The sequence below is a fragment of the Blennius ocellaris genome, assembly GCF_963422515.1.
Source record: "Blennius ocellaris genome assembly, chromosome: 14".
In the NCBI taxonomy this organism is placed as follows: Eukaryota; Metazoa; Chordata; class Actinopteri; order Blenniiformes; family Blenniidae; genus Blennius; species Blennius ocellaris.
The window spans coordinates 21,982,649-21,995,630 of NC_137663.1; the positions used below are offsets into that span (position 1 = coordinate 21,982,649).

General features: G+C 40.4%; 1 protein-coding gene across 1 annotated transcript in view; it reads right to left on the minus strand.

Annotated features, from left to right (window-relative positions):
• Positions 1-834: 834 nt before the first annotated feature.
• Positions 835-12,982, minus strand: part of gabrb4 (gamma-aminobutyric acid type A receptor subunit beta4) — a gene marked incomplete at both ends in the record, with an annotated part of 55,900 nt that continues 43,752 nt past the window's right edge. Inside the window, 6 exons of the mRNA XM_080508782.1 lie at positions 835-1,188; positions 1,458-1,547; positions 2,218-2,474; positions 3,769-3,921; positions 5,601-5,738; positions 10,532-10,614. Of these exons, the coding sequence (XP_080364908.1) occupies positions 835-1,188; positions 1,458-1,547; positions 2,218-2,474; positions 3,769-3,921; positions 5,601-5,738; positions 10,532-10,614 (1,075 nt within the window). The remainder of the gene's footprint in view (positions 1,189-1,457; positions 1,548-2,217; positions 2,475-3,768; positions 3,922-5,600; positions 5,739-10,531; positions 10,615-12,982) is intronic.

The window sequence follows — 12,982 nt, forward strand, 5'->3', positions numbered from 1 at the left end:
TGGGCGGGAAGGCGGCGATCGGACGTCCTGTCCAAGTGGCCCGCTCGTCGAGACCACCGGGGCCGGAGCTGACGTCTGATAAAGAGAACGACACCACTTCAAAAAACCCAAGGAACAACACATAATCCAAACAAGATTGCTGTACATAGTAGAACCGGAGATTTCCGTGCATGTTATCCATGGGTAAGTGACTGGGGCTGTGGGGCAGGAGAGGGTCGGGGGTGGGGAATTGGAAAAGGGTTGTTGTTGGTGGTAGTGGTTGAGGAGGGGGGGGGGGTGTCAAGGATCTCACTCAGCTGATGCCTGAACAGACAAGCCACCACTGATTTCATGAGCTGCGGTAGAGGATTTTTGATTACAATAAGTATCAATAAAAAGTCAATGGGACTCTGAGACATCTTTTCTCTCTCAAGAGCTTTCGCTTCCTCTTTTTTCTTGGTTTTTTTTCTTTTTTGTTCTTTTTGTTCCTTTTTTTTGTAGCAAAAATATCATGCAGTCTGTAGTTCCAACAACCCCTGGTGGGATCTCATCTTTGTTCGTTTGTTTGTTTGTTTGTTTGTTCATTTGTTTGTTTGTTTCAGGAGGAAAAAGAAACTCAAAGCCTTGAAATTCTTCTCTCACAATTATTTCTTAAACATTCAAGTCATCCTATTAATACTTTGTACAGCAGAAAGGTCCTTCAGATTTCACACGTGTGTATATATAAATATAATATATATAAATATGCATATACATATGTTCAACTTGTATATGTGTATACATATTTTGGAACTGTATCAAAGCCAATTTAATGTGCTCTCAAAATATGGCCCATGATTCCTAGTGGGATGCACATCAATTCACATAGTACAACCAGTAGATTAGGTTGAAAAATCCAAAGGTGATAGGGAAAATGACCCGGGACCATTTGTCGATGGTGCTAACATCTGACAGGTTTGGGATTTTCAACTTGAGCTTGGAGGAGCGTCGTCGTAGCCGGCAGTTGGCCCGGCTCCGCATGGCGCTCCGGTCCAGCGAATGGTGGCTGAAGCCATCCCGGGGAGCCATGGGCTTCCTGAATTGGACCCCGGAGCTGTCAAAGGACATGACCGAATTCCGAGAGTCACTGACGCTGCTCCCCACGTCCGAAGGCATCACCTCGTTGTTCATCTCCAGCGTGGTGAGGAGGATGTTTCCGTAAGCATCCACCTGCGAGCAGACGCAGAAGACACGGCGCTTTAGCCCGGGGCTGACGTGCGAAGCTGCCCCAAGTCCCCCTAAATCTAACACATATGTTAACCCCCACCTCCCTCCCTCCAGGCTTAAACAAAATGTAGGGATGATATGGAATGTCATTTCTGGCATGCAACAGAAATAGTTAACAAGAGGTTACTTAATAGAGACATCTATCAGTGAGAAAAGTCTGACTTTAAGGTGAGGGCTGGTCTACTGCTGATATGATTGCTAAATAAATGTACCCCAACTTTTCTTTGTTCCTCGAGATACAGATTTCTTCGCTGTGTAAATGACCTGAAGGTGTTGGTTTGAAACGGCACGGAAATGGAGTCCTTGCAATGTGAAAGAAAAATGAAGAGAACATTAAAACGGCTATAAAATACTGGCAAATAAGCACATTTTCTTTTTTCCTTTCAAAAATTACACAATGCATAACACATAAAGTTAACAAGGAACAACTTCTGAGTCAGCATAGCATTTAGTACTTCACACAAAAAACAGTGGGGAGCGGGGCTTTTTTCACTCTGACGGTTGGTGAATAGTCGCATTGTCCAATAGTTACTCGTCCTGGATTTCGATGGCCTTGTCAGATTTGGTTAGAAAACGCATGTTAAAATATAAGGTAACAGAGTGAGAGTGAATAAAGCCTACAGCATAAACATAGACAACAACCTAAATAAGAAATGAGAATGTTTACACCACTGTTGAGCTAGATGAATCGGTATCTCAATGAAAAAAAACAAAAAGGGCTAGGCTCAATAAAAAGCAGTCAGTGCTTGAGGGAGAAGCAATGGATGATGGTGGGTGAATGCCTATTGGGCTGTGGTGGCATCAGTATGCTTCTGCAAGATTACTTCAGGGACTGCTGTACTTGTGTTTTCGGATAAAAACGACAAATCTCACGAGCAGAACATAGTTGTGTTGCACTTGAACTCTGACTGACACGGACAAGGGGAGTAAAGAAAAGACGGAAAGGAGGATGCAGTGGATGAAGTTGCAAACCTGTTCCCTCAGGCGCTTCTCCTCGTATCTTGTGCGCTCGTTGTTGGCTTTGTTCAGCCGCTCATTGATTTTCTTCTGTTGCGCAGGGCCCCGGCCAAAGAACACGTAATTTACAAAGGCATATTCAAGCAGGGCCAGGAACACAAACACAAAGCAGCCCATGAGGTAGACGTCGATGGCTTTCACATACGGAATCTTTGGGAGAGTCTCCCTAAGGTGGGTGTTAATTGTGGTCATGGTAAGCACCGTAGTCACACCTGAGTACACACAGAGAAACACAGTCCAGCGTCACACACACACACACGCACACGCACGCACACACACACACACACACACACACACACACACACACACACACACACACACACACACACACACACACACACACACACACACACACACAAAGGCTGATTATGCTTTGCACTTACTTTACATTGATTCAAAAACGGAGTAAAATTAAAAAAACAACAAACAATGAAATAACTTAAGAGCAGAACAAACCTTTTGAGGACAAGATGAAACTGAAAGAATGTTGTATTTTAAAGAAGTGTGTGCAACTTTGATGAGTTTTGCAGGAGGGCAAGTAAGGAATTACAATTATTCACATTATCGGTATGTGAGTTTTCCTCATCGATGTATTAGAATAAATCACATCAAAACTGAAAGTAAGTCACTTAAGTAAAAAAAAACAAAAAACTGTTGAATATGTGAGCAGTTTAAATTGAGAAAGCTAGATTGGTATATTTTAATTGCTTGTGGATTGATTTGTTTAAGTTCAAAATTGGTTGACGTTTTAAGAAGAAAAAAAGAAACATTAAGACATAAAAACAGATCAGATGACAGACAGATACTGAAATTCCTGAAAAAACTAACATAGATAAAACATGTTTGACAATTCTGAAGCCATAAAATCGAAACGATCCAATCAGTTATTTGAATAGAGTATTTTCTTTTTTTCTTTAATATAACAATCAGGTTTCTCATTGTCACAATTCTCATTGTCTTTAATATAGAATAAACTGCTTCTGCTACCATCTGTTTATATTCACTGTTGACACAATAGCCCCCTTTAGATAAGGAGTTTAGTGTTCACAAAATATCTGTCACACAAGTTTCAAGAACTTTAAACATTCATAATATTATTGTCTTAAATGTCCTTGCACAAACTTATTGAAATGTCCTTAGAGTCACTAGATGGAGGTTTCGTAGCTGATTTTTAATTTTTTTAATTTTAGGGGCTGAGTATTCATAATGTGCAATAGGTGCTCTCCCATTGAACCCCATAACCCTGCTTTTATTTGTGGTTTTCACACAGCACAGGCTCATCTATGAGGACACTGGATGAGAAATCTCAACAGGAGCAATAAGACCAAATGTAGCCTGAAGGTTGTGTGTTTGTTGGTAATTGTGCGCCAGTAGATGCAGGAGATTTACATGGGAGCATTTAACATGTGAGGCAGCGGCGCGTTATTTCGTTGCGGCGATAATAAATGGGTCCTACTGGAGAATAGTCACAGGTTTAATAATGCAACAACTGAAGCCGTGTCTTACCCAGGGCCACCCGAGCTGCAGAGGCATCATAATTGATCCAGAAGGAGACCCAGGAGAGGATGGTGATCAAGATGGAGGGCATGTACGTCTGCAGGATGAAATATCCAATGTTCCTCTTAATCCTGAAACTCAGCGAAAGCCTTGGATATGAACCTGTGAGGAGGACGGATGGAGTGATAGTTCAGAGAGAAGAGGGGAGGGGGAAAGTGGAAAACACATCAGTGGGAAAAGGGAAAGAAGTGGGGAAACATTGGCACAACTTAAGAGTTCCAAAGTCTGCACTTTGACAACGCGCACGGTAGTCATTTCTCCATTTGTTCAGATGGAGCACTTAATTTCCCCAAAGCGATGGATTCCTTTCCAGGGACAAGTTCGATTCCAATTAAACATGGCAGAAAGTCGCAAACACGGCACATTTTTCTGCAACCCCCTATCTCAGCAGGCAGCTCCAGCATCCCTCTGAGAATTGTCACAGTGAGCTGCTCTGCTTTTCTTTCACACTCTCTCTGTCCTCTAAACATTACTAAAAGGGCATTTTTTTATTTTTTCATTTTTTATTTTTTATAAAAGGTGGATAATTGCATTGCATGCCCGTACGCCGAGAAGGGATGGGAATCTATGTTGTTGTGAGGCAGCATGTCATCCAATGTGAAAATCTGCAGGAAAACATCAGCAGGTTGTGCCAAGACATTAATTGGCCTTTTGATTGCACTTTAATTCAAACTACCACAACAATACAAACATCGAGGCAGCCTCTCACAGCTCTCTGCTATCTTTATCGAGATATTTGTGGGGGGTAGAAACTATACATATTGCTTGAAATAGAGTTAAATTCTCCTCAGTGTGTTCTAACAACAGTTTTATTTCAAATCGCCTCAGATGAGGCTGATGGTTCTAATCTAAAAAGCTATTTGCTATGGGCGAACGCACGGTGATGAATGACCTCATCATCTCCAGGTTCCTGTAAATCTTTTAATGAATCAATACCTTAGCATACATACTTCATCAAGCCGAAGACAAACGCCCTGCATCGCCCACGTACATGCCAGATTAATGGTGCCAACAAATTCTCAGGTTTCATTAGATTCAAACATGAGAATTATATATAACTTTGACTTTTGTCTTCCTTTTAGAGAAAGGGATTACTGCTACATTTGCTCAAAGACGTAAAATTTTGAAGAAAGTTTCAAGCTCAAACTGAAACACTTTATCCCTCGAAGGCAAACTGATGTCAGACTTTAGTTCAACACTAATGATTTGCACATTATTGCTGTGAAACATCTGTGTGTTAAATGATAGATAGATAGATAGATAGATAGATAGATAGATAGATAGATAGATAGATAGATAGATAGATAGATAGATAGATAGATAGAACCTTCTCTATTTTTAATTATTCAATTCAACAATGTTTGATTTTATTGCTATTTCTTCCATGCATGTGCTTTCAGTGTTTTAAGTGCACCTCTTAAAGACAATAACGATGGGGGGGGGGGGGGAAAAACCAAAATATTTTGATTTAGTCCCCAATAATACTAAAGCATTTTGTTTGCTGTGCTATGACACAGTTCCCCGGGTTAATAACTATATAGCTAAAACAAACCATAATGCTACCATTTACATTTGGATTTGAACAAATCACAGCATCATAATGTATTTTGTACGAAGGATGTTAATGATCAGTTATCATCTGTCAGTAATAGAAGCACACTTGAAATGATGTTATATTATATTTTTGTGATCTGACTCTAATACAAACATCATTTTTGTAAGCTTGTGAAAATGGCTACCGACCTCACAGTGGGCTTTTGCAGATTGTTAGGCCGTCTTACCTGTGGTGAACCTGACCTCCTTGGACACCAGGCGGATGTCTATGATGGAGAACTGAGGTAACTCTAACTTGTCGACGCCCGTCACTGCGCTGTCGCCTCCTTGCCAGAAGAACACAATGTCATCCGTGGTATATCCATCTGTCAGGGTCAGAGAGGACAGAGAGGAGGGGTAAAATGTGGACAATTAATGTAATGAAGAAACAACCGTTACAGTTAACCGTGTTTCTATTTGAAGTATGTTGCACGAGGTGGCAAGTGAAGGTCACTCTGACAAATCGACCTTTGTTTTATGTCTTGCAGTAAAATAATGATTTGAAGTTTACTCATACACGCCAAACAGTCCTGACCGCATCTTAAGAAGACCCTTAAAGATGGTTACTCTTGCTCCTGGAGAGCCACTGTCCGGCATCAAGTGGCTCATTATCAGGCTTTCTGCAGAGCTTCATGAGGTTCATTTATTACAATAAGATGTGTTGGAGCTGGATGATGGAAGAAGCAAGGCCTGCTCACTGCTGCTCTTAATGGGAGGAGATACATTAAAATGGGCCTTCAAATTTGAATAAACATTCTTCACAAATGGGACATAGCTATGGGACTGATTTTCCTTCAGTGTTGGGGTTTATAAAGAATCTATCACAAATGACAATATAACCACAACCTATACGCCATATTGAGTAATATACTTATGCTGCAGTGAGCATAAGCTATGCAATGGCCAACAAGCACTTATTCTAGTTTCTTCTTTAAAAAAAAAAAAAAAGAAGTCACACCATTCTCAGGGAGTGAAAGGAGGAAGTCAATTGCAAATAAAGACAAAACAAAAACCTGCATGAGTGGGAGACATTTCTCTGTATGAGAGAAATGTACATGGTGCCGAGTCCACACTCGTATCGCTGCATGGATTACTTCATTGTGTGAGTATTCATTACCACGTGCCGCTTGGTCCCACACATCCTCAACTTGCAGCCGGAGCCACAGTGACCACAGCAGCAGATTTATGTCAATAGGTTAGCATGCGCTCACTGCAGAGCAATTTCTCAGTCCGGGAAGTGTTACTACATTTCACAATCTACTACCCTACATCCAGACCTGGATGGCATTAAACCCACTAAGAGACCAGGATTCATTACCATTAAATCTCTCTCTGAGGTTATAGGGTAAGGAAATGTGACATTGTCCATGAAATTGAAACAACTGCCTGCCTAATCAATCAAAGTGATGGTTAATGTGCACGAGTCACCAGCGCGTAGCATTTCCACCAGCATAAACAGCAGACATTCCGGTGACTTTTTAATTCACGGCCTATCCATATTTCATTGCTTAGTGAAGTCCCTGAGGGTAAACACTCTGCAGCTTTATCTCAAACAACAAGAAACACACAGTATCGTCTGTATTGAGCAAGTGGCTTTGATTGATGGAGCGGTCAATGAAAATGATCAAGCAAATACAATTTTTAATTACACCGCAAGCACATTTCTCTCCTGGATAATGATTTATCTAAATGAAAGCGTTTTGAAAAAAATAAAATAAAATAAAATAAAATAAAATAAAAACAACAACAACCCTGAAACAGTGTTTAAATAAGACGTTATAATTCATCATAAAGTCTGTTTGCATTTCATCTGTCTTTAGTACTGTGTTTAGAATATCTTTTTAGTTTTTGTTTATATTTGAACAAAACACATTTGAATATGCATGAATTGATTGAATTTAACCCATCTCTAAGGATTTAGGAGCAGTTTGGGAGCAACGTCCTTGCTCGTGAACTCTGTTATATCCTGTCAGCAGTGTGATTGGAACCTTTAATGCATGTGATTAAACAATATTAATATTCCAAATTCCCCCCCCTCCAAAAAAAAAAAATATTTTCAACATAAGTTACCAGATTACCATGGTGATTTACTGCTTGTGTATCTTCATTGTTCTGACAATTTTAAAGAGAGTGAGACAACAAGAGAAACTCACATGTTTTTTTCTGTTAATTTTGCCTCACAGATTACACTGATTTTTGTGTTTTATTACAGATTAGCTCAAATGGAGTTTGCTTTTATGATTAGTGATTAATGTTAAGCCCTGTTTGAAAGACGAATAGCTTTAATTTCAACATAATCTTTTTTTATTTTCCTCTCAATAATTTTTGGAAGACACATTTTGTAACACAGGCCCCTGAACACTAAGGCCCTGTTTACACAACAATGTGTCAAACTATTCAAAGTTTTGAAAACGATGTCCCTTTACACAGAAACAGCAGACACACTAAAAAACAATGTAGTGCGCGTGCCAGGCCACAAGTTGGTCGTGCTTGTTTTTCAGTGAAATATCAATCACTGGCAGAAACAAGCATTATCAGATTATTAATCTGAAGTATTTTCAGAAGATTACACATTCCAATGTAAATCTTTGAGCGGTTGTCTCTAATAAGTGTGAACAAATGTCAGATTTCGAGAAGAATTTTACAGATTACAAAAACAGGGAAAGGTGAATGAAGTCAAAAAGTGAGTTTAACTTAAAAAAAATGTTTTCACAAAAACATGGAGACAGATGCAGAGTCAAAACGAGGCGGTGGACCACCACAGCAAAGATGATGAAGAAAAAAAACAACAATAAACAATAAAAAAAACAAAACAGAAAAACTGGACCGCAGCTGTTTTTGGAGAGTGGGAGGAACAGCTTGAGCAACACTTCGCCTCAATTCTCACACCACACAAGCTTTGTCTCATGACTAATAATAATTTTTGGCTAAATGCCAGACTTCACAATGTTTTCCACTTGATATAATATTTTGAAATTTGCTTCTTGGAATCCACAGCCAATAAATAGAAACATAGCTCTGTTTACTCCTTATGAGTCTGCTTTGAAATAATAGGTCTTTATATATAGTCTACCACTGCAGTGGCTGTAACGATTTTAGCTTTAATTGTATGAATGCCTTTTAGCATCCACACACGAGTGATCCAAATCTTTATCAAGAATTGTGAGTCATGACATATCTCTTTTCGTCAGGCTGGGAAACCGCAGCGCCCTGATCCTGATCTGTAGTTTCCCTTGTTTTGGAGAATAAAGTTTGTGGGGTCACCGGTGATTCTGCTGCTGGCGTTGCTCCACACGTGTTTCTGAGCACTGGCACCCGCTGCAGCCGGCCGAGCCAACACGCAGAGGCCAGAGCTAATGAGGCGAGCGCAGGTAACATCACACAGCAGCAACTTTTTACAGATACAGCAACTTCATCAGAGCATGAAAGTTTAGCCTTGTGATTAATGTTACCACAAACACACATTGATTGTCGACATCACTGATTGCGCTCTCGAAAACAGAAGTACGTTTAGTGTGAATCAGCAAACAGTCCACACCGTTTTGGATTTTGGAAGTGCTCTGCATCAATTTGAGTCTCTGGTTTTAATGTTTTGTGATTGTCTCTGATGAGTTTGCAAATGATTTACGTTTTTATTCGAGACCTTTTGTTTTGCACGTTTCATGTCACAGCAGTCTTTGCCACTCTCTGCCTGTTTGTGAGCATATTAAGCGTCTTATTCAGTGATTTGAGTTTCATTGTGGTCATGTTGTGGATTGGGACAAGGCCTGCGGACTTGAGCCTGTAGGGACAGTACACCCATCTGGTCATGCTACAATGAGCATGGCAGCATAGGGCGGCTAATTTAGGTCAAAGTAGGTCAAACTCTTTTGGCCTAACAACCTGACATATAACTGCAACTCCAAAATGAACTTTTTTGATGGCAGTGGGTAACTTTTACCTTTTTGTAGAAGTCCTCCCATCCCAATATTAAACAGTGTTTCAGCTTTAACTTCAGTTTCTGGATTACTGGGGGAATCATGATCACAGGCAATGGTTTCTGGAAGTGTCTACGAGTGCGTGCAGTGGTGAGTGATGCAGAGTCTTTTCTCACAACCGTGTTGTCTTTGGGCTTTGAAATCAACATCCAACATTGACCTTTGCAAAGAGATATATATTATAGAGCTATATAGAGATATATATATATAGAAATATATACCTATATCTTATGCACAGTAGATGGTGAGACAGCATACTCAGGCTAGACATTGGGGAGAAACTCTCTCTATAAAAGCTTTTTCTTTTAAAAAAAATTCCCTGTCATGAAACTGTTGTCACTCAAAATAACTGGATACACAACCCTTTTGTTACCGCTGTGACAATTTTAACATTTAACCTCAATGGAATCGCATATTTCAGAACTCTGAAATCTATATATGTAGGTTTATGACAATTGTAAACCATTGGATCAAGTCTTTATTTACATTTCAGGCATCCAATTAAAACCTAATATTCAGACATCTGAGCAGTGACATCTAAATGACTCACGAGCATTCAACTTTTAATAAGCTGCTGACAGCTATACACAGTCTCTAAGAGAAGACACACTGATTGAGGATCATTCCTGGTATGAATGTTATTAGACTGATTTCCCCATTGAATGGTTCAGGGGTGGTCCCGTCCATCCTTCACATCGAAGGGATGGTAATCAATGCACATCGCTGCACACTGTGATTTGTTTTTCATAAGAGACGAATCACCTCAAGAAGCAAAACATCTGATAAGTAGCACACGTTAGCAAAAAAAAAGAAAAGAAAAGCCAAATATTTCACTAATGTCTCCTCTCAACTTTCACAATTATATTACCATCCACAAAAATAAAACGGGATATCCTGCACTGACTTTCATGTTTTGCTTAATCAGTAAAAACAGCTTCCTGGTGATCACACTGTATGCCTTTGAAGGTTGGTGCAGGTTCAGCGGGGGACAAAAGAGTCATTAAGGCGTGTGTGTGTGTGTGTGTGTGTGTGTGTGTGTGTGTGTGTGTGTGTGTGTGTGTGTGTGTGTGTGTGTGTGTGTGTGTGTGTGTGTGTGTGTGTGTGTGTGTGTGTGTGTGTGTGTGTGTGTGTGTATTACTCACAGCTTTCAATTTCCAGGGTGCAGTTTTGCTCATCCAGAGGGTACCTCCTCAAGTCCATCATGCAGGCAGCAGTAGTCGTTATTCTGAGGAACAAACAGAAAGAGGTGAGGGACGAGAAGACTGGGACAATCAACAGTAGAGTTACTTTTATAAAAGGCAGTGCAGTAATATCACTACTCAAAGAAAAAAAAAAAACTGTTATTCAGGAAATACATTCCATTGCTTCTTTCATTCAGGAAGTAATAATAGTGTGGACAGTTGCATGGAGAGTTCATCAGTCAATAAAGTCCTGAAACTTCTCCAGGTGGAATTTTCAGCATTCAGGCACAATTTCTTGAAAGAAACAAACGTGTAGTTGCATGTTTCTCATGTGTCATCGTATTATGGATGTTGGTGTTTCTGGTGGTGTAAATCAGTGTTAATGATTTTGGTTTTGTACCAATGTTCCTGTCTGGTTTCGCAGTCTGCTTTTCTGTTCCATGTTTGTATGTGTTCCTTGTGACTTTGTCACCATGATCCCTGTAAATTTCCCTTCATAGTTCCATTGTTATGAGACATATTTGCCCGTGGTTTGATTTATGCCTTGTTCCTCATCAGTGAAATATTGAATAAATGACAGAAAGAAGAAGCAGCAGCAAAACAGGGGACACAATATGGAGGCAATAGTAGACATCTCTTGTTAAGGTACGGTGATGTTTATGGAGAGAAACATCTTGTGGAGCTGGACAGAGAGAGACAGCAGCTCTACGACTATTTCCAGCCCGAGTTGCTTTCTAAAGCCCTCCCACATTCGCAACGCCGTTCAACAGTAGAGAACAATACGTCACTGTTTTCCTCGGGAAACAGGGAAAGGTTAAAAGAGAGGTCATGGTTCAGCTGTGCAGAACGATGAACCACCGGCGTGCCTGCACCATAGTCAAGTAGCACTTCAAAGGTAATTATTTTGTGGTTGTTTGTTGAAAACATGAGAGCCCTGCAGCAGTTCAATGATTCATGGTGAGCTTTTAAGCTTATGTTATTATGAAGACATTTTGCCGATACCGCATCGGTCTTAATAGGTCTGAATGCATCTTTGCATGTCGGCTATTTCCCTTAACCTCTTAAACCTTTTAAGGGTCATCAGATATGGAACCTGTGCCTGTGTAATATGCGGTGGAAGACAGGTAGAGAGATTCCTTTCCCTGTTATATTAAAAGTTGTCTTCAGGGGAAATGTTGCTGTTTTCCCAACTTTTCCCAGCCACTCCTAAATATGATATATTTCTCAGTGTTTCTGTGAGTAGACCGGTGATGTTATTTCTTTTTATGTGGATCACTAACTGCTCAGTCCCCTGTATAGAATTCGGTCGATGCATGTTATTTATTGCAGGTTTCGAGATGTGCATTTCTGCCAGGTGGCTTTAGACATGATGTATGCATAGCAGTTTATTAATGTCAATAAATCCAGTAGCCCAGGAAAACAGCTCTGGCTACAAATTACAGATGTAGGGGTCTTTGGCATTTAACTGAGATATTTACCGGTGCAGCACATTTCAGTAATTACATTTCTGCTGTTCATACCAGCTGCTATGTGTTCATCATACCAGCTTTCATTCGCTTACTGCCCTCCTGTGTAAATGAAATAGAAAAATTAATTTTCAGCTCATCATCTTTGTGTCAGAAGCCAGCAGCACATCCACAGAGCAGGTTTGATGTGCACAGTGTTCGTCTCCGAGTGCATGTTAGAACATGATGAGAGTGATATGAAGTTTTTACCCTTTTGACGGTGCAACACATTTTGGATCCGTGATTAATCTTTGGGGGCTTGCGAAAACCGCCACTGACTGCGATCTTACACTGGTGCAGGAAGCAAACATACACAGCCATCTACAATCCGCAGAATTGCTAACATAGTAGATAATAAGTTGTTTCTGCTGGATATATATTGCCCTAACACAGAGTTGGTAAATTGGTCACGGTGGTGTGAACAGAGTTCTGTCAGCAGGTAATTGGAAAACAAAATATGTGATGCTGAAGCAGATTTGACCAGATTAGCATGCATCCGTGTGGGGATTCTGTGTCCATGATGGCAGAAGACCCCATGAAGGGTAAAAGATAATTTTTTCCATAAACAAAATGTGTGACAGGTACGTGTTTATTATTCACAATGACACCGAGCTGCATTCTGCTGCACAAGCATTAATCAGCTCAAACTGCATTCTGTCGGGCTCTACTGTACTGCATCTGCCTGCTGCCTCACGGCACTTCTCTGCTGAGCCGGTGGAGCAGCGCTACTACTCTTACACACTGCGAGGAGATAACATCATGGCTAATTACATTTACAGGAAAGGTCACTTGGCAATCGTGATTCAAGGGCAAAAGTTCAGAAAAAGCAGAGTTTCTATTAATAACATGGCTTTATGTACAGTTGGTGTGTGCATGTGTGCTCCAACACGAATGGCCATATAGGGGA